The sequence below is a fragment of the Belonocnema kinseyi genome, chromosome 2, assembly GCF_010883055.1.
Source record: "Belonocnema kinseyi isolate 2016_QV_RU_SX_M_011 chromosome 2, B_treatae_v1, whole genome shotgun sequence".
Lineage (NCBI taxonomy): Eukaryota > Metazoa > Arthropoda > Insecta > Hymenoptera > Cynipidae > Belonocnema > Belonocnema kinseyi.
This window is the reverse complement of record NC_046658.1, coordinates 103262894-103284519: the sequence shown is the minus strand read 5'-3', so window position 1 is coordinate 103284519 and position 21626 is coordinate 103262894. Positions and strand designations below refer to the sequence as shown.

Genomic DNA, 21626 nt, shown 5'->3' with positions numbered 1-21626 from the left:
GTTTGTAGCACGATAACTTTTGAAATAATTGACAGATTGGATTGGCCTTTGGTATAGTCTTTTAGTGTTCTGAAATAAAAGTCAAGTTCGTTAGCCAGCCATTTTGAGTGGAAATTCAAAAAGTGAGCGTGTTTTGAAAATTTTTGAGACCATTTTTTTTTTTTTAATTAAAAAATTCTCTGTACGGATATTCATAGTATTCAAGCAGACGAACAATTTATCCTCATGACTTTTTTTTATAAAAACAAAATTTACCAGAGTTATAGCATTAACAAAATTTCAAAAAAACAAGAAATTCAACATTTTAAGCTAAGTAAGGCACGATATGAAAAAAACTCATTGGGAAGAAAAATGACTTGTTTGGTTCAAAATAACGTACAGCCCACAGATCTTTACCAATTTCGACAAAAACAAAAGGGGGAAAAAAGCTAATAATATATCTTAGAGAGTTGTCCAGTCTGATTTTTGAACTAGGTTTTCAATTTGTTTATAAATAAACAAATATGACGAAAGAATGTCCTTTTTTCTATTTGACGTTCCCGGTGCTCGTCAATAACAGAATAATGGTTGAAATCGCATAAGTTGCATAAAATAGCATCAGTTAAGGATATTCCAATATTAGACAATGTACAAAAAAAATTTGTTATCAACAAATTATTTGTTGAAAACATGTTTTCTACGATTTTCCATAATTACACATTTTTTCAAGTTATGTTGCAAGAAATTGGAATTTAAACAATATTATGTAAAAAATTTCATTTCCAATTATAATTGTTTATATTATAAACAAATTTAATGTACAAATGTAGTAATCAGGCATTTTTCGACAGAAATATTCGTTTTTTTCTATGTCAATTTTTTTCAAGTAGGAAATTTATGATAATTTTACTAAAATTCATAATTTGTTGATTAATATTATGATTTTGCAAACAAATCTAATAAAAAATTCATTATTTGGGCGTTTCTCGAGAGAAAAATTCGGTTTTTTTTTCAGTGGCAGTCTTTTCAGTTGGGAACTTCATGACAATTTTAGCAAAATTCATAATTTTTTGACCAATTTTATGATTTTTTAAAAACAAATTTAATAAACAAACGCATTATTAGGGCATCTATCGACGGAACAATTCTTTTTTGTTTCAATATCAGACTTTTAATTGATTTAATTTGATGATTTTTAAAAATAAATTTAACAAACAAATGCATTATTCGGACATCTGTGGACGGAAAAATTAGTTTTTCTCGATTTCAGTCGTTTTAATTGGGAAGTTCATGATGATTTCAGCAAAATTCATGATGGATTGATAAATTTGATATATTTTTAAAAACAAATGCATTATTCGAGCATATGCCGATGGAAAATTTATTTTTTTCGATATCCTAATTTAAAATGTTGACATACAAAAAAAAAAGAATTTTTCTGTAGATAAATGCCTGATTAATGCATTTGTTTATTTAATTTGTTTAAAGAAATAATAAAATTTATCAACTTATTATGAATGTTGCTGAAATTCTTATCAACTTCCCATCTGAAAAGACTGGCATTGAAGAAACCGAATTTTTCTGTCGACAAATGCCCGAATAATGCGTTTGTTTATTAAATTTGTTTAAAAGATCATGAGATTAATAAAAAAATTATGAATTTTGCTGCAAATATCATAAAGTTCCGAATAAATGTCGTTCTTTAATAACATATATAATATTGAAACATCTTCAGCTAATATTATTTCATGAAACTTAGGCGATTTCAACATTTTTCAACATTTTTCAACTAACACAACGCTACTGAAGGTTGTTTGAAATTCTCAGCATAAAACACTAACCAGCTATGACTCTTGGTTGAAAAAAACCGCCTCCCACCCCCGCCCCCAAACCCTCGTTAATCGAAGTTTTGTTGGCCACTAAGGTAGGGATTTAATTCAGAAGTTGAAAAAAGGTAAGGCTTGTGTTTCGACCGTATGTGCTACGTTTAAATCGTAAAAATAAAATTGGAAATGAGTAAATTCAGTTTTTGGAAAACCGGCAGATGTTGCAGTAAAATGTTTAATAACAAACTTTTTTAAATAATGCACATTTTTTTTAAAGAGACAATGAAACTACATATGTTTTAATATCAATGCATGTTATGAATTGTAATAATATACATTTATGGAAATCATATACAAGTTGAGATACAAATTCGAGTGCGAAGCACGAGAAACGTAATGAGAATGTATTCGTTAAAACCGAAGGAGCTTTAACAAAAAAAGTCACTATCACCAAATTACTGTTGTCGATGTTTTGACTTTTAGTTTAAAAAAATCTGTGCACAAGTGTAAGCAATATACAAAGACCGAGCGCGGAGCGCGAAGTGAATACATTATCGAGCGCGGGGCCCGAGATAAATATATTATCGAGCGCGAAGTGCGAGAACCAACAATCGCGCGCCCTAGGCGCGCTCAAACTTGCGAGCCGCGCGCGCAGCGCGCTATGAGATTGTCCCGCGAGGCGGGCGGATTTTTTAGTATAAAATTCAACCATTTTGTTTAAAATTAAACTTTTTGGTTGGAAAATAACTTTTTTGATGAAAATTTATATTTTTTGGTTTAAAACTCAACTATTTTATGAAAAAAAAAAATTTTATTACAAATTCAACTATCATATTTCGGTAGAATGTACACTATTATTATTCAATATTCAACTATTTGGTCGAATTTTTTTTTAATTATCTATTCGGCTTGAAGATTGAAATGTTTTGACAGAAAATTCGAAAAATTGGTGGAAAAATGAACTATTTGGTTGACAATTAAACTGTTCAGTTAAAAATGAACTTTTTGTTGAAAATTAACATTTTTGGGTAGAAAATTTATCTTTTTGTCTTGCAAATTCAACCATCGGATTTAGAAAAAATATTCAATTATTTGTTTAAAAATTAATTTCTCTGTAGAAAATTATCATTTTAGCTTAACGATTTTAATATTTTGTTCGAGAATTCGAAAATTAACTGTTTTTTATGGAAAATTGAACTATTTGGTTGAAAATTGAACCATTTTTGTATAAAATTCAACTATTTCCTTGAAAATTAAACTGCTCCGTTAAAAATTAACTTTTTGTTGAAAACGTACATTTTCAGGTAGAAAATTTATCTCTTTGTCTTGAAAATTCCAACATCGTATTTAGGAAAAATATTCAACTATTTGGTCAAAAATTAATTTCTTCGTACAAAATTATCTTTTTTGCTTAAAAATTTTAATATTTTGTTAGAAAATTAGATTTTTCTGTGAAAAATTGAACTATTGATTAGAAAATTAACTGGTTTCTTGCAAATTTGTATATTTTGGTTGAAAATTCAACTATTTTATGGAAAATTTATCTTTTTGCCTTAAAAATTAAACCATCGTATTTTTGTCGAATATTCAATATTAATATGAAAAATATGAAAAAGGTTGAAAATAAATTTTTTTGTAAAAAAATGTTTTTTTGTCTTGAAAATTTAACTATTTTGGTCGAGAATTCGAATCCCTGGTGGAAAAAATGAACTATTTTGATCCTTTGAATATTAATATTTTTAGGTTGAAAATCCAATTGCTTTGTAAAAAATGATCTTTTTGTCTTGAAAAATTAACTATTTTGGTAGAAAATTCGACTCTTTGATCTGCAATTGAACTATTTGGTTAAAAAATAACTGTTTTATAGAAAATTTGGTTTAAACGTGCAACTTTTTTGTTGCTAATTTTTTTGGTCAGAAATTCAATTATTTGAATGAAAGTTCATCTTTTTAAGTTGAAGATTCAACTATTTTGATAAAAAATGTAACTACATTTTTTATTCTGCAAATTGGACTATTCAATTTTTTGTTGAAATTTGGTCTTCTTTAGTTCAATATTCAACTAATTGGTTGGAAATTCATGCATTTTGTTGAAAATTCAATTTGATAGAATTTGATAGAATATTGAGAGAATATTATCAATTAAGCTCACATTGAAATTTCAAGAAAATATTCTTTACGAACAAATTACTTTTTAAATTAGGTTTTATTTATTATACTAATAGTTTTTCATTTGCTACAACATGAGAGATCCGAACGAAACTTTCGTTCCATTTCTTTACAGATAGAAAACATTATTTTTCAGAAAAATTTGGTTTGAGAAAATTATATATCTTAAATTAATTTATGATTGGATCGAAATCATTTTGTTTCACTGGCAGTAAGGAAATGTAGAGAAAATTTCGTTTGGATCCATGCACAGCACTGAATTTTAATCTAAAAAAATATATCAAGAGTCTGAAATTTGCTATGCACGATGCATGAGTTTATCAAAAATTTGATCAAAAATATGTTTTAGGTATGTATACTTATTGAAAATAATTACAAGTTACATTAGAAATATTCGAGAAGTTGATCACTCTCAAAATCTGGTGTACAAGCCTTCGTAAAATCCTTGAAATCTTTGTGAAACATTTGAAATTTTCTGAAATATTTAAAAATATTTGTGAAATCTTTCAGAAATTTTTGTGAAATCTGGTGCATACTCAAAAATCGAGTGAAATATTTTTAAACTTTGAAATCTTTGTGAAAATTTTCAATTCGTTGTTCAATCTTTGTTAAATTATTTGAAAACCTTCGAAATATTTGTGAAATCTTGAAATCCGTTCTACGCTCAAAAATCGAGTAAAATATTTTTAGATCTTGGGAATATATGTGAAAAGTTTGAAATCTTTGAAAGCTTTAAGAAATCATTTGAATATTTCTGAAATCTTTTAAGTTCTTAAAAAAATGTGGTTAAAATTTTTGAAATTCTTTAAAATTCTTAAAAACTTTTAAAAATCTCTTTAAATTGTTTACAATTTTTGAAACCTATGTAAAAGTTTTGCGAAATTTCTTCAATTTTCGGATTTTTTTTAATCTTTAGAAATTTTGTAAAATATTCTTCGTTTTTGTGAAATGTTTTACATCTTTCTGAAACCTTAGAAATATTTGCGAAATATTTGAAAAAAATTTCTAAATCCTTTGAAACGTTTTAAAATTTATTAAAATTGTTTAAAACCTTTGACATCTATTCGAAAACTTTGAAATTATCTAATTTTTTTGTTTAATCTTTAGAAATCTAATGAAATTTCTAAAATTTTTGTGGAATCTTTGACATTTCTGAAATCTTAGAAATATTTGGGAGATCATTGAAATTTTCTGGAATATTTAAAAACATTTGTGAAATCTTTCTGAAATGTTTGTGAAATCTGGTGCATACTCAAAAATGGAGTGAAATATTTTTAAACTTTGAAATCTTTGTGAAAAATTTGAAATCTTTTCGCAATCTTTGAAATATTTAAAAAATCATTTTAAAATTTATGAAATCTTTTAAGTTCTTTACAAAAATTTGTTTATTATCTTTGAAATCCATGTGAAATCTTTGCAAAATTTCGGAAATTTTCTGATTTTTTTTTAATTTTTAGAGATCTTGTAAAATTGTCTTCATTTTTGTCAAATGTTTGATATTTTTCTGAAATCTTAGAAATATTTGTGAAATCTTTGAAATTTTTTGAAATCATTTGAAAAGTTTAAAAGTTTTCTTTAAATAGTTTAAAACCTTTAAAATTTATGTAAAAACTATGAAATTTTCTAATTTTTTATTTAAAATTTTTTTTATATTTTATTTGAGAAATCTTTGACATTTTCTGAAATATTTTAAAATATTTGTGAAATTTTTGTGAAATCTGGTGCAAACTCAAAAATCAGGTGAAATATTTTTAAACTTTGAAATCTTTGTGAAAAATTTCCAGTCGTTGTTCAATCTTTGTCAAATTTTTTGAAAACTTCGAAATCTTTGTGAAATTTTGAAATCCGGTGTTCGCTCAAAAACCGAGTGAAATATTTTTAAATTTTGGGAATATCTGTGAAAAATTTGAAATATTTTCACAATCTTTAAAAAATCATTTAAATAATTCCGAAATCTTTTAAGTTCTTTAAAAAATTGTTTAATTTTTTTTAATTCTTTAAAGTCCTTGAAAATCGTTTGAAATCTCTTTAAATTGTTTAAAATCTTTGAAATCTATGCGAAGTCTCTTAAATTTTCTGAATTTTTTTTAATCTTTAGAAATCTTATAAAATTTTCTTTATTTTTGTGAAATGTTTGATATCTTTCTGAAATCTCAGAAATATTAGAGAAACTTTTGAAATTTTCTAAAAAAATTTTTATATCTTTCGAAATCTTGAGAAATTTTTCTGATTTATTCTTAAATTTTTGTGAAATTCTTTAGATTTATCTGAAATCTTTATTGAAAAGCCCTTGGAAATGTGAAACAAACCTGTTTATTTTCTCAGCAACTCTACTGATTTCGTATTCGGTGATTCCATCCATGCCGAATAGAATTTTCAATACAACTACAATAAAGGCCATTGCTCTGCCTTCATAGTTTGGCGTACAGGAACTTTTATAGTCAAAAATCATATTTGGAGGAGACAATGCCATCAGTTTTTCCGCATACAGTAAAATTCCCCCTGAAAAATATAATTACCTAATTTCTAGTCAAAATTGCATAAAAATGTAAAAACTTAGCAAAAATCTTAAATACTTGGAAGCTGTAATTCCTGACAATACTGCTCGATTAGGGTTGAGAAATCCGGCAGGTCAAGTTGAACGTCCAGAAATTGTGCAACACCCGCAGCGACTTTTCTGAATCCCTTGTGTGTCATTTCAGTGGATTGGGATAACATTTTTATATCCTTCTTCGTTATAGAAACTTCGGGAGGAAGTAAGTTATCAAGTTTGTAATAAGATAAGTGTCCTTCTCGACCATATCTGTTTCAAAATTATAAATAAAAATTATTGTAAATATATTCCTATCAAAAAAAAATCGTGGATTGAAATTCACGAAAATCTCGAATGTTTATAAACATTATTGATAAAAGAGATTATTTTAATTATATATGTTTTTGAATATTTGGAAATTATTCTACTCTTAACTACTCTTGAAGATGAAAAAAATTAAATTATGGTCATAAGCTTAGAACATCTTAATTATTATTTAAGCTTTAAGTTTAAGCCCATTTTTTTAATTGTTCCAAAATATATTTCAAGGTTTTAGAAGTTTTCAAAAATCTCTAAAATAATAAAAAATTTGCCAATATTTCAAAAAACGTTAAACAAAATGTAGATTCATGAAAATTCAGAAATAAAATTTTGAAGCCAAATTTTAAACAAAATTTTAAACAATTTCTACATTTTTGGACAATTTAAAGCAAATATTAAGAACTATTTAAAGAATTTTGAGTAGTTTCAAGATTTAAAAAATCCTTGGAAGATAATATTTAACTAGATTTTAAAACATTACATAAGATTTCCAAAATTTTTATTTTAAAAGATATTTAGGAATTTAAGTAGAAATTTCGGAAGTTTTGATTGGATTAATAATATTTTAAAACTTCGAAAGATTTTCGAAAATTTATCAAATATTTCAGACTTTTCACAAGCTTTGTAAAGTTCTAAATATCTTTTAAACTGACAACAATTTTTCCTAAATTTTTAAAAAGTTCTGTAAAATTAAAAAAATTGCTGAACAATTTTCTATTTTTCCCATCAAATTATAATTTATCGAAAATTGTTTTTTTCTTGGGTAAATAAAAATTAAATACAAAAATAAAAATAATAGAATTATGTTGAAAATTTATCTCTTTTGGTAGAAATGTAATTTGGTTTTGTTAAAATTACAACTGGTTTAAAATTCAAATCTGTTTTGGTTGAGGAATCAACTATTTTGTTAAAAATTTGTTTCTTTGGATGAATTTTGTGTATGAATTTAACTTTTTTTATTTAAAATTGAAATCTTTTTGAAATTCAACTATTTGTTTAAAGATGAATTTCTTTATTCAAATTTTGATTTTAAATATCTGACAGTTTGAAAAATGATTTAAATTTTCTCAAGAATCGCATAAAAACTATACTTTTATTACCTTCAATTCAAACGAAATAAACAAATAAACCTAGAAAATAGTTCGAAATTATCTAAAAAAAAGTGATATAATGATATGTATTTTTCAAACAGATTTGAATGTAAAATCATAAAGTTTAAAAACAGACTGAATATCTCTTTGAAAAATAGCGCCTGTTAATTTATTTCACTAGAAGTTAATATTTTTAAACGAAAATCATGATCAAAATTTCCAATATACAACAATTGTTATACTAGGGCTTTACCCCGAAAATGGGTATTTCAGTTAAGGAATTGTTAGATTTCAAAGGCATTTTCCAATAATTTTAAGTTACATTAGCATTTTACACAAAAATTGGCATTTTAAAGCAAAAATAATTATAATTTGAACAAGATTTAAATTCTCTTAAAAATGTTGACTTATGTTGGTGTTTCTCGTCGAAAACTGATTAAAACAAAAATCATTATAATGTAAATAAGATTTATAACCTTTGATCAATTTTTGATTATACAAGTGTTTTTCGTCGAAAATTGGTATTTATAATAATCACAATAACAAAATTCGAAGAAAATTCCTGAATTTTAACAATTTAAGGTTATGTTAAAATTTTTCACATAAAGTTGGTATTTTAAAAACGAAAATAGTTATAATTTGAACAAGATTTAGAATTTTTTAATCATTTTAGATTATGTTAGCGTTTTTTTGTTAACAAAATTATACTTTAAAGAAAATTTAAAACTTTTCAAAACTTTTAGTTTATTTTAGCATTTTACAGCTAAATCTTTTATTTTAAACAAAAAAACTATTAGATTTTAATTCAATGCTTTTTGTTTGAAATAACTAAATTTACATGTTTGAAGAATGTCGGAATTTGTTAGTGTTTTTCGTTGGAAATGGAAATTTATAATTAAAAAATCATCATATTTAAAACATAAATTTTTAATGATTTTAGATTATAATGGAATTTTACATCGAAAATCAATATAGTTTGAACAAAATTTACAATCTTCTAACAATTATAAATTACGTTAGTGTTTTTCATCGGAAATTTGTAATTGTTTTTGTAAATTATATTCGGACGATTTCTACAAATATTTTTTAACCGTTTTTTTACAGTTTTTTTACCAGTTTTATCAGTTTTTTGTAGTCAGACTTTTTCCATTCACATAATTAAAAATGTATGCAAGAATATAAGATATCTGTTGATTTTAGGCGAATCGATTAATCTATGATATTGATTCATTTTACTGAAAAGTGAGGAGGTTATGATCATTCAAAAATACTTTTAAAAAATCGTTTTTTTTTATTATTTATCTTTTTTTATTAACACAATTTAAAATTGATGCAACAAGGGAAAAGATTTCTCGAGACGAATGGATTTACCTAGAAGATTAAAAAAATGTATTGAAGAATAAGGAAGTTGCGGCTCCTTTATTCAAGAATTTCTGATCTACCTATTTCTATTTCTTTTACTTTTACTTCCTCAAAAAGGAAACAAAGATATTTCCGTAATCGAATTCACAGCTGGTGTTTTAAAAACAATTTTAGGTTATGTTATCATTCTTCGCCCTACAAATGTTATTTTTAATGAAAAAAATTAGGTTTAAAAGAATATTTTCCATCATAAATAATTTTTTGTTATATTATATCAGTGTTTTTCGTCTAAAATTGTTATTGTTATTAAAAAATCAATTCAAAGAATATTTCGTTCATTTGAGCAATTATAGGTTATGTTGGTATTTTTAAATTTAAAATGCGACGGTTTGATGGTCGCATTTTAATTGGGAAATTTAGTTTATTCTCTACTATTTGTAAAAATTTCATATATTTGATCTTCTATTGAGATTTAAAAGTAAAAATGATTAAATGTCCATACCGTAGCATATCAGACAGGTGTATGTTTTGTCCGTGAATTCTCAGAGCCAAGTAGAGTATCACCCACAATTTCATGGGTGTAATTACTTGCGGTCCTTGTTTATACTGTGTAGTTATGTGGTGTTTTTTATATCTCCTACGTTCGGAATATGAAACTTTCTTTGATAATTCTTTTACTTTCTTTTTTTCTTCTATAGCCCCTTTGTTGAACATCATTCTAAAAAAATTATTATCATGGCTAAATCTCTGCAGAATATACCTATCCATTCGTTAAAATCATTGAAATCATATTATGTTTATTTTGCATTTGTTTAATATTAATTAAATTAGCAGTAAAAGCGTTCAAATTTCTAGAATTTTATTTACCAACATTAAAAATATAAACAATTTAAAAATCCATTATTAAAGAAACTGTTAAATATTAAGATTATATTTTTTTCTTGGAGGAATAATTAATCATTTTTAATACTAAAAGTATTACAATTTATTTAAAGTTTTGATAAAAGGATAATAATTCGAATAAAATGAAAAAGAATTGAACTTCCATCATTCGAAATAAAAAAATGTTTAATCAGAAGCTCTCAAAATTGAATAATTTCATTAAATTTTAATATTTAAATACTATCATTTTAATCATGTAATACTTTTAACATATGATCTTTTATTAACGAAATAAAACAGTAGTTGAGACACAAATTAGATCTTTATTAATTTCTTTTAAACAAAAAATTTCTTTTCTACTATAAAAGAGGGCTTTTTAATAAAATACTTGAGTTTTCAAATAAATAATTAAATTTTTAACATACTAGTTAAATTGTTAACCCAAAAAGATAAATTACCAACTAAAAAGTGTCATAGTTTATATTTCAATCAAAAAAGATCAAATTTATTCAAAAAATTTTTTTAACAAAATGACGAATTCTCAACAAATAAAGATTTTTGACTCAAGAAAGAAATAAAAGTATTTCTAAAATGTTGAACCTTCAACCTGAAAGATGAATTTTCCCTACATAAATTGATTTTTCAAACAAAAAAATTTTGACTCATGCAAAAAATTAATTTTCCACGAAAATTAAGCATTGCCACCCGACAAAAATGAAATTTCAAAACATGAGAATTATTTTGTGCCACAAAAGGAGAATTTCGAATTCAAAAATATCAATTTTAAAAAAGTGGAGGAGTTACATTTTCAGTTAAAACATTAATTTTAAACCAAGAAAAGGCTTTCCTACTAAACAGTTAAATTCTCAACCAAAGACATAAGTCTACAATCAAAAAAATTAATTTTAAACAATGTAATTTTTCTACCCAAGTAGTTGAATTTTCCATTAAAAAAACATTAATTTTCAACAAAATAGTTAAACTTTCAACCAAAGAGATGAACTTTAAGCTAATAATATAAATCCTTTACAAAAAGATTTCTTAACAAAGTGATTTAACCAAATCTTTCAAGCAAAATAGTTAAATTATCAAGCAAAGAATAATCATTTTTAACCAAAAAGTTGCACTTTAATAAAAAAAAGAAGAAATTTCTACTAAAATAGATGATTTTTTAAATCAAACCGATAAATTTTCAAACATCAGGTAAATTTTCTGTTTCGAAAGATTCCAGTTGACTTTTTACGATCCAAATATGAATTTTTAAACAAGAAATAAGTTTATACGGAAAAAATTTAATTTTTAATCCAGAAAGACGAATCTTTAACAAAACAGGAAGAGTCTTTTTCAAAAATGTTAAAGCCTTTAACAAATAATTGTATTTTTATCCAAAAATATGAAATTTCTCTTAAAACAGACGAATTTTCATTTTTTTTAAATAAATTTAAAAAATATTTGATTTTTCATCCAAAGAAGATTATAGTTGACTTTTTAAGATCAAAGTATGGATTTTGAAATAAAAAATAAGTTTCTTCGAAAAAATTATTCCTTTAAAAATTCTAAATTTTGTCCGAAAATTCATGTATTTTTTTAAATGATTATTTTTTTTGTAGAAAATTAATCTTTTTGGTAAAAAATACATTCCTTGGTTGATAATTATATTTGTTTACTGAAAATTTATCTTTAAACTGAAAATTTAATTAATCCATTTTTTCTTGGTTGAAAATTAATCTATTTTGTTGAAAATTTGTCTTTTTGGGTAGAAAATGCATTTTTTCGTTGAAAATTTAACTATTTGGCCCAATATAATTATTTTGGTTGAAGGCTAATTATTTTAAATCAAAAATAATTTCTTTAGATATAAATATAACTCTTTTGTCAATAATTCGTTTTTTAAATATTTTAACTACACTTTTTTTAGTGAAAGTGTAGCTATTCCATTTTTACTAAAAAACAAATAAAAAAAGTAAGTGGAATTATTTTGTATAAATCTAGTATTTTTTGGTTTGAAAATTAGTCTGCTTTTGTTAAGAATGTTATTTCAAACGCTTTTGATTGAAATTAAAAATATATTTTAACTGAACATGTAATTCTTACATTTTTGGTTCAAAATATAATACTTTCGATATTTTAGTGACACACCTAGTTTTAAGAGGATTTAAAAAATTACCTATGATTAAATAACAGTAATTACTATTAATTATTATCATACCTCGTTCTAGTAGAGGAACCTTGACTAAAGCTGGACTGCAGACTGACTAAACTTTGATTCGCTGAGAATGAGCTTAATGAATCATTTGCTGAACTCGCTTTATCGTATTCTGCCACCAAGAGTTTCTCCTTAAAAACATTATATAAAAATATATTAAGCATTTATAAATGTATATTCTGTAGAAATTTCGAGCAAACAATAAGACTAATGATTTTATGTTACATATATAAAAAGTGTAATTTTCAACGCAAAAATATTAATTTGCAACAAAAATATTAATTTTTAACCAATCAGGTGATTGTTAAACAAAATAGATAAACTTTCAATGAAATAAATTAATATTCAACAAAACAAGAACGAATTTTCAACACAGAAGATTAATTTTCTAACAAAAAGACGAATACATATACATAACAATGAGAAGTATTAAAAAAAAATTAAACCAGTTTTTAGCTAAGTAATTTGGACAGTGCATGTGGTGCTAGTTTCTAAACATTTTAAAATAAATATCGAAATTTCTAAACTAAAAAAGATAAATCATTAACCAAAAATTGTTTAGTTAAATTTTCCCCCAAGAGAATTAATTTTCAATTAAAAAAGCTTTGTACAAACAAAATTTAAATTTTTACAAAATAATTGATTTTCTACAAAATTGTTATTTAAAAAAACGCAATTTTAGGACAAAGAATTAATGTTCTACCAAAAAATACGAATTCTCAATCAAATAGATGAATTTCTAATCAAATAGTTAAATTTTGAACCAAGAAGATTATTTTTCTAACAAAAAGACGAATTTTCAAAAAAATAACAAAAAAATGTTAACTAAATAGTACACTTTTTAACTAATAATGATCAATTTTTAACCAGTAATGGCGTAGTTAAATTTTCATTCTAGAGAATTAATTTTCAATGTCAAAATGAATTTTTTATCAAACAGTTTAATTCTGTATCATGTAGTTTCATTTTCAACCAAAGTTTCGAATTTTTAAGCGAAAAAAAAAAAATGATCAACTTTTCAATTTAAAAAAAAAAAAACAAGTAGCGAAATTTTAAACCTAAAAATATGAATTTTTAACAAAATGCATACATTTTCAAACAATTAGTTAAATTTTCTTTCCAATTGTTTGAATTTTCGAGCCGAAAATCCAACTTTTTTAAAGAACAGTTGAATTTTTAACAAAAAGAACTTCATTTCTTAATCAAAACTGATTAATTTTTATTCAGGCAGTGTCATTTTTAGCCAAAGAAGAATAAATTTCTGAAAGATAAGAATGCTCAAGCAAAAAAGGTTTTATTAATCAACTAAGGACAAAATGTCAATAAAACTGTTAAATTTTGAAGCCAACAAATTTTCATAAAAATAGTTGATTTTTTAACCAATAAGTATGAACTTTTAACCAAATTCTTAAATTTCAAAAAAGTAATCCAATTTTAAACCAAATAATTAAATTTTCAATCAAAAAAGATAAATTATTGACCGAGTCCGAGACCTGTGATTATTGAATTTATAAACCGTGTAAAATCATTTATAGTAATTAAATAATGAATTTATTATTATTATTACCAATTACAAGAAATTATCTATTATAAATGAAAAGACGATTGTTTATTTTTACGTAAAATGGCTAAATTTCAACGTAATTTATGCCAGAAAAATTGTAAACGCGATTATTTTACTTTGGAATATTTACTAAATACCACCAAAAATGCGTTCAGGGTTGAAATTATGCATGTTGAACGGTAAATTTAGCAATGTGATTTTTTCCGTAATCGAATTGTAAAAGAAAATAAAACTTTTAATTTTGAAAACGTAAAATATGGACTAGAATTAACAGCCTTTCTAAATAAAATATATGACATAAAATCATTATTTCTATTATTTCGTAAAAGTATATTTCATAAAAAGGCATCCTTTCTGGTTACAAATTCAACTATTTTGTTAAAAATTCGTCATTTTGGGTTAAAAGTTCTACTCTTTTCGTAAAATATTAACGTTTTGTTTAAAATTCATATTTTGTTGCTGATAAGTCAACTGAAATCTTTTTTGCATGACCACTATTTATTCTTAACACTTTTCTTTTTGGATGAAATTGCAACTTTTTTCAAATTTATTTTTTGATTTAAATATTCACTTGTTTTATTACAATTTTCATTTTTCTTGAACTAAAATGTGACTGTTTGGTTGGAAATTTAACAATCTTAAAGAAAAGCAATCCTTTTTGGTTAAAAGTTCGACTATTTAGCAGAAAATTAACTTATTGTTTACAAATCCTATTTTGTTTTTGAAAAGTGAACTGGAATCTTCTTTAGATAAAAATTTAATTATTCTGTTAGGTTTTTTTTTAATTCGTCTGTTTTAGAACAAATTAAAAAAAAAATAAAACCGCAGTTATTCGGTGGAAATTTCCACTCTTTTTTTTTATTTTAAAATTCACCTGCTTTAGCAGAAATTACATCTTTCTTATATAAAAATGCAAGGGTTTGGTTGAAAATTCTGCTGCTTTGTTAAAAATTTAACTATTTCACAGAAAATTTAATTTTTGTTTCAATTTATTATTTTCGTATGAAAAAGAGAACTGAAATCTTTTCTGGATGGAAGATTAATTTTAAAAAATGCATAATGTTTTATTAAAAATTCTTTTGTTTTGATAGAGAATTCAACTTTTTTTGTTAAAAACTCATCCTTTTTGGACCAAAAAATCCTTTTTTTTATTGAAAATTCAATTTTGTTCGTAGAAACTTATTTTTTGTTAAAAAAATGCATATTTTAATCTTGAAAAAGCAAGTGGAATCTTCTTGGGGTGACAAACTATTTAAACATTTTTCAAATAAAAATTTAACTGTTTTAGTAAGAGTTTTGGACAAAAAAGCAACTGTTTTATTGAAAACTTAACAATTTTGTTAAAATGTCATCGTTTTTAGTTAAAATTCAATTTTTTGGATTGGCCATTCAATTTTTTTCGTAGAAACTTATTCCTTGTTTAAAAGTTCATATTTTGATCATCAAAAATTTAACTGGAATTGTTTTAAACAGAAAATTTAACTACTTTTTTTTAAATTTATCTTCTTGATTTAAAAATTCGTTTGTTTTAGTGAAAATTTCATTTTTGTAAATCAAAATGTAACTTTTTGGTAAAAAATTCTTCTTTTACTGAGTATTCAGTTATTTTGTTTGTAAGATTTGGTTTAATCACATTGTTAAGAAATAATTTTTTCAAGATTTATATTTTTTTTATTGAAAATCCAGCTTTTTGGTTGAAAGTTGAACTATTTTGTTAAAATTTTAACGGTTTAGTGGAAAAGCCTTTTTTTGGTTTAAAATTAATTTTCTGACTGAAAATGTAACTTTCAATTTTTTTCCAGTGATCTTTTTTAGTTGAAAATTCTCCTTTTTTGATAAAAAATAATAATTTGCTTGGATTGAAATATCATTTTTGTTGGGAAAAAATGCATCCGGTTCGTGGAAGACTAATTTTTTACTCAAGTCATACTGTTTGTTTGAAAATTCAATTTTTGTAGAAAAAAATCGTCTTTTGGCTTGAAGGTCCAACAAGTTACGTAAACTTTGATTTATTTTTTGAATGAAAAATCTTTACTTGTTGAAAATGCGAGTATTTTTTTTAGAGGCCATCTTTTACAGTAGGAAAGAGATTTTTTGTTTCAAACAGATTAATAAATTCGAAAATTTTTAATTTGTATATGAAATACTGTTTTATTACGCTTAGAAAAGATTCTATATTAAAAGTATTGCAAGATAAAATGATGGTATTTGAATATTAATTTTTTTAAATTATTATTACATCATTAAGCTATTTCCCTTTCGGGGTAGGCGTGACTCACTCGGTGGGAAAAGGAGTAATGTGGGGAAGGGATAGAGAATTTTCAGATCGATAAGGTAAATGAAAAATTAGACAAAGAAAAATCAGGGAATTTCGAAAATGAAGTTCTCTTCTAGAGGCCTAAATAAACCATTCATTTGGACAAATGTTAATGTGAAATATGAAATTTTAATATTTTTTTTATACATACTATATTTTTCTTTGATGACCTAGACGAGACACTTCCTGCGCTTTGAAAACTAGAAATCATTGATGAAGCACTCGTACTGCCTCTTCTTCTCTTTCTCTTTTTACTCTGCTTTATTCTCCCGTAAATAATTTCAGCATCCCTTAAATATTCAAATTGAAACAACACTTAAAAGCAGCTTTTTACCTATTTTTACTTCCAATTCAATCATGTTTAGCAGATGTACAATATTTACCTTCTGTGAAATTTCCGTGCTAATTTTGGTACACACTTTTTCTTCGTTGAAGTAAATGCAACTTCAATTCTTCCCAAGTAAGTCGCCCATAATTGTAATACTGTTAATTTGATTGCTGATGAAGCTCCGAGTTCAATAGCTTCATTAGTTATTCCGTGTAAAATGAAGTTGTACAATTCCCAAGACGTCCATCCATCTATTTCAACTAAAGAGAAAAAAGCATATTTTTCAATAATTTTAAATTGATTCGTTTACTATTTTTAAAACAATTATTTTTATTTACATGATATTTACTTTTATAAATTTATTATAGGATAATCAGCATTCGAATAAATATTCAAGTTGGCTCTTTTAATAAAAAAAAAAATCCCGGATTTTCCCGTTTAGCAACAATTTGTCACTGTTATTGAAATTAAAAAATTAATACTCTGAAAGCTGACAATTTTTACATTCTCATCAGAGAAGGTATTAGATTTGTGTAAAATCCCCCCCCCCCCACCCCAGTTATAGCATTTACAAAATTCCAAAAAACACAGTAATATGAAAATTTTAAGCTAAAAAACGCACGATATGAAAAAAAAATCAAAATTCAAATTTTGGTAGCATAAAAAATGATCGAAAATCAAAAATTACATTTTTCCATTCAACTATTTCACAGTATTTCCAAGTTTCTCAATTATATGAATGTGTTTTGCAAAAAAAAATGAAGAGTTTTCGGTTTCGTACCTAAAGGAGGGCCACACATTGGGAAGAAAAATGATTTGTTTGGTTCAGAATAACGTACAGTTCTCTGCTCGTCAACAACAGGAAAAATGGTTGAAATCACTTAAGTTGCATAAAGTTGAAAAAAACATTTGCTACGATTTTCCATAAATAAGTGTTTTTTCAAGTTATGTTGCAAGAAATTGGAATCGAAACAATATCATTTTAAAAAATTCCCTACTGATTATAATTGTTTATATTATAAGCAAATTTAATGTACAAATGCAGTAGTCAGGCATTTTTCGACAGAAATATTCGTTTTTTTCTATGTCAATGTTTTTCAGGTAGGATATTTATGATAAATTTAGCAAAATTCATAATTTTTTTTATTAATGATATGATCTTTTAAACAAATTTAATAAACAAATGCATTATTCGGGCCTTTGTCGACAGAAAAATTCAGTTTTTTCAATGCCAATCCTTTCAGTTGGGAACTTCATGACAATTTCAGAAAAATTCATAATTTTTTTTATCAATTTTATGATTTTTTTAAAACAAATGTAATAAACAAATGCATTATTGGGACATCTGTGGGCGGAAAAATTTCGTTTTGTTTGGATATCAGACTTTTAATTGGAATCTTCATAATAAATTCGGCAACATTTATGATGAGTTGAAAAATTTTACGATTTTTAAAAACAAAAATATAACAAACAAATGCATTATTCGGGCATCTGTGGGCGGATAAATTAATTTTTTTCGATTTCAGTCTTTTTAATTGGGAAGTTCATGATTTTTAAAAACAAATTTAATAAACAAATGCATTATTCGAGCATCTAAACTAAACTAAAATAAACTAAAAATGAAAGCACACAAAGTGCAGATCTTGAATAATAAACTCTAATGATTGAGGCTTAAAAAATGTTTAATTCGGTAATTTTTTTATTCAAACCCTCAATGATTTAAGCGTGTAAAATGGAAGTTAAATAGCATTAAAAATTAGAAGGTTAAACAATTATAAACATTTTTAAGTAAACATTATAAAATATCCGAGGCTATAAAACTTTCGATACAGGAAAATTTCCGAATCTAAACACGTGCGTAATCGTAAAAAAGTAAATTTTCTTATAAACGGCAATCTTATTTTAGGGATTTTTTACCATCGGAAATTTTCAAGTTGGATAATATGATAAACTGTCAACAATTTTATTATTCAGGAATTCTCGAATTCGGAAATTTTAAATGTTCGACCTTTTTAATTCAGATAATTTTCGGTATCGAATATTTTATTTTTCGGAAATTTTCAAGCATCTCTAAAAATTCATCTCTTCTGGTAGAAATACCATATTTTTCTTTAAAAATGCAACTGTTTGGTTGAAAATTAATCTGCCTTGCTCAAAAATTCAAATGTTTGGTTGAAAGTTTCATTTCAGACCCGATTTTTAGAGTGGTGAAAGCTTTTTAATATCCCCTCACATCGAAAAAAAACGTAGTCCTCAGCTAAAGATGGATTTTATGTTTATAAATTCTTTTAAATAAAGTTAATGTAAATAAAATATTGAATTCAATATGAAAACTTTTTAATTCCTAAGATTTAAAGCCAAAATATATTTAATTTTTAACAAAATATTTTGATTTTCAACCAAAGAGATGAATTTGGAATTTAAAAAAAAATTAATTTTCAACAAAAAGGTTAAGTTAACAGCCAAATAGATGAACTTTCCAGTAAAAAAGACGAGTTTTCTAAACAATAGTTAAAGATTTAAAAAAATATTAAAATTTTCAAGCCAAAAAGACGAATTTTTTCGAAGACAGTTCAATTTTTAATAAAAAAAGTTACTTTTCAACCAAGAAAGATGACTTTTGTACTATAAAGGATGAATTTTTAATAAACTTGTTGATTTGTTGACCAAAAATAATAACTTTATCAAAAGGAGTTAGATTTATCAAAAATAAATCGATTTTTAACAAAATAGCTGAAGTTTCAGAAAACGAAGATACATTTTCAATTAAATGGTCCAATTTTCAAACAAAAAAGACTGAAATTGAATTAAAATATTTGAATTTCAAGACAAAAAGACAAATTTTTCAGGAGATAGTTGAATTTTCATCACAAAAGTTCATTTTCAACCAAGAAAGATAATTTTTTTACCATGAAAAATTAATTTAAAAAAAATAAGAGTAAAATTTTTAAACCAAAAAGTTGAATTTTTCAGATGATAGTGGACTCTTAAATTGGAAAAGATACATTTTTAACGAAAAATTAACCTTTCAACAAACCGGAATAATTTGTTACAAGAAAAGACAACTTTTTAACCAAATATCTGAGTTTTATACCTAATAATTGAATTTTAAACTCCTAAAAGAAGAAGGATAAAGTTTCAACCAAAAAATAAATTGTTAAATTTTCAGAAAAAAACTCTGATTACAAAAAATAACTTTAAACAAAAAAATACAAATTTTCAACAAAATTGTTAAATATACAACTAAAAAGATATCTTTTCTATAATGGAAATTAAGGATCTATAAAAAATACGAGCTTCCAAATTATTCAATATACAGGATAAAGTTTCAACAAAAGTTGAATTGTTAAATTTGAAGATAAAAAAAGTAACTTTTCGCAAAGAAATTTATTTTCAATGATGCTGTTAAATTTTCAATAAAATTATTTAATTAAAAATAAAAACAAACGAATTAGCTACAAAAAAGTTGAATTTTCAACCCAAAAATATGATTTTTCTACCAAAAAGTTTAATTTTCTACCAAATTGTTGAATTTTCTATAAAAAGGAGAATTTTTAAAATAATGGTTTATTTTTAAGTAAGTAATTAACTTCCAGATAAAAACTACGCTAAAAAAAGTAAAAAAAAGGAATTTTTAATAAAATTTGTGAAATTTTCAACAAAAATAATGAATTTTCCACTAAGAAGATAAAAAAAGACGGAAATCTAACTTATCCAATATACAGGAAAAAGTTTAGCCGAACATGGAATTGTTAAATTTTCAGATAAAAGAAAAATAATTGTTAACAAAAAAATGAATTTTCGATAAAGTTGTTAAATTTTCATCCAACAAGATGAATTCTCGACTAAGGATGAATAATTTTCTACAAAAAAGATGAATTTTGAATCAAAAACATGAAGTTTTATCAAAATAATTTTATTGTAAAGCCAAAATAATTAATTCTTCACAAAAAAATTAAATTTTCAACACAAAAATATGATTTTTCCAAAAAAATGTTTTATTTTCAACCAAATAGTAGAATATTTAAATTTTGAGCCAAATAGATACACTTTTAACCAAAAACAGAATAGTTTAATTATCAATTTAAAAAATTTATCAAAATAATTACAATTTAAACGGAGATGAACCTTCAAATAAAACAATTAATTTTTAATAAAGTAGTTGTATTTTTACTCAAAATTACGACTTTTTGAAGAATATAGTAGAATTTTAAACAAAATAATTAAAATTTCAGCCAATTAATAGAGTTTTTAATCAAACGAGATGACTTCCGAAACAAAAATATAAACTTAGGAAAAATAAAATTATTTTCATAAATACCTGGTTTATCAGACTTTTGCTTCATTTTGCCAAGAAATCTAATCCGAGTCGATGCGTCGAACCTCTCTCGCACATTTTCTTGTATATTCTAACATATAAAGTAACGATTACAAACATTGTGCAAATTTAATTCAATATAGTGGAAGCATAATTGAAATCAAAATTAAACTTGTACTTACGTCGTTTTGAGTGAAACATTTTATGCAAAAAAAGTTTCCATCTATAATCTCAAAGCTCGTACCTCTACAAACTTCGCAAGTTTGTGCGTTTGCCATTTTAATCAATTTTTAGACAACACAAAATATATTATTTAAATGTTAATCACTTCATGTCCATCTTGCAGCTCGATGTGTTTACAGGTTATGTCTATTTGTTTGTTTTCTGCAACGTTTTTCGATGAGTTTATTTCTTAAATAATACCTTCCCGTGAATTAAATTATTCTCGTAAATGTTTTTAATTTCGTAGAATATAACGTTTCAATACAGTAAATAAAAAAAGCAAGTTACAAGCCGCACATGTCCACGCTTGATTTGCTCATTTATATTTTAAAATCGTAGATAATAAATTAATTTGCAACTTATTCTCAGTTTCTAAAATCTGAATAACTTGAGTTTCTTATCTTCATCCCGTTTAACATTATTGTCGATTATATTTTAAGATCGAAAATGTTTGATTGTTGTTTTCACAAGTAGTCAAAAGTCAATACATCAAAAGTTGTCATCTTGAT

General features: G+C 24.5%; 1 protein-coding gene across 1 annotated transcript in view; it reads right to left on the bottom strand.

Moving 5' to 3' along the window:
• Positions 1 to 21616, bottom strand: part of LOC117166874 (TATA box-binding protein-associated factor RNA polymerase I subunit B) — a 32858-nt gene extending 11242 nt beyond the window's left edge. Inside the window, exons 1-8 of the mRNA XM_033351287.1 lie at positions 21078 to 21616; positions 20899 to 20986; positions 16633 to 16837; positions 16401 to 16539; positions 12372 to 12499; positions 9783 to 9998; positions 6550 to 6776; positions 6283 to 6475 (exon numbers count right to left, since the gene is read on the bottom strand). Coding sequence (XP_033207178.1) covers positions 6283 to 6475; positions 6550 to 6776; positions 9783 to 9998; positions 12372 to 12499; positions 16401 to 16539; positions 16633 to 16837; positions 20899 to 20986; positions 21078 to 21173 — 1292 coding nt within the window. The 5' untranslated portion in view covers positions 21174 to 21616. The remainder of the gene's footprint in view (positions 1 to 6282; positions 6476 to 6549; positions 6777 to 9782; positions 9999 to 12371; positions 12500 to 16400; positions 16540 to 16632; positions 16838 to 20898; positions 20987 to 21077) is intronic.
• Positions 21617 to 21626: the final 10 nt, after the last annotated feature.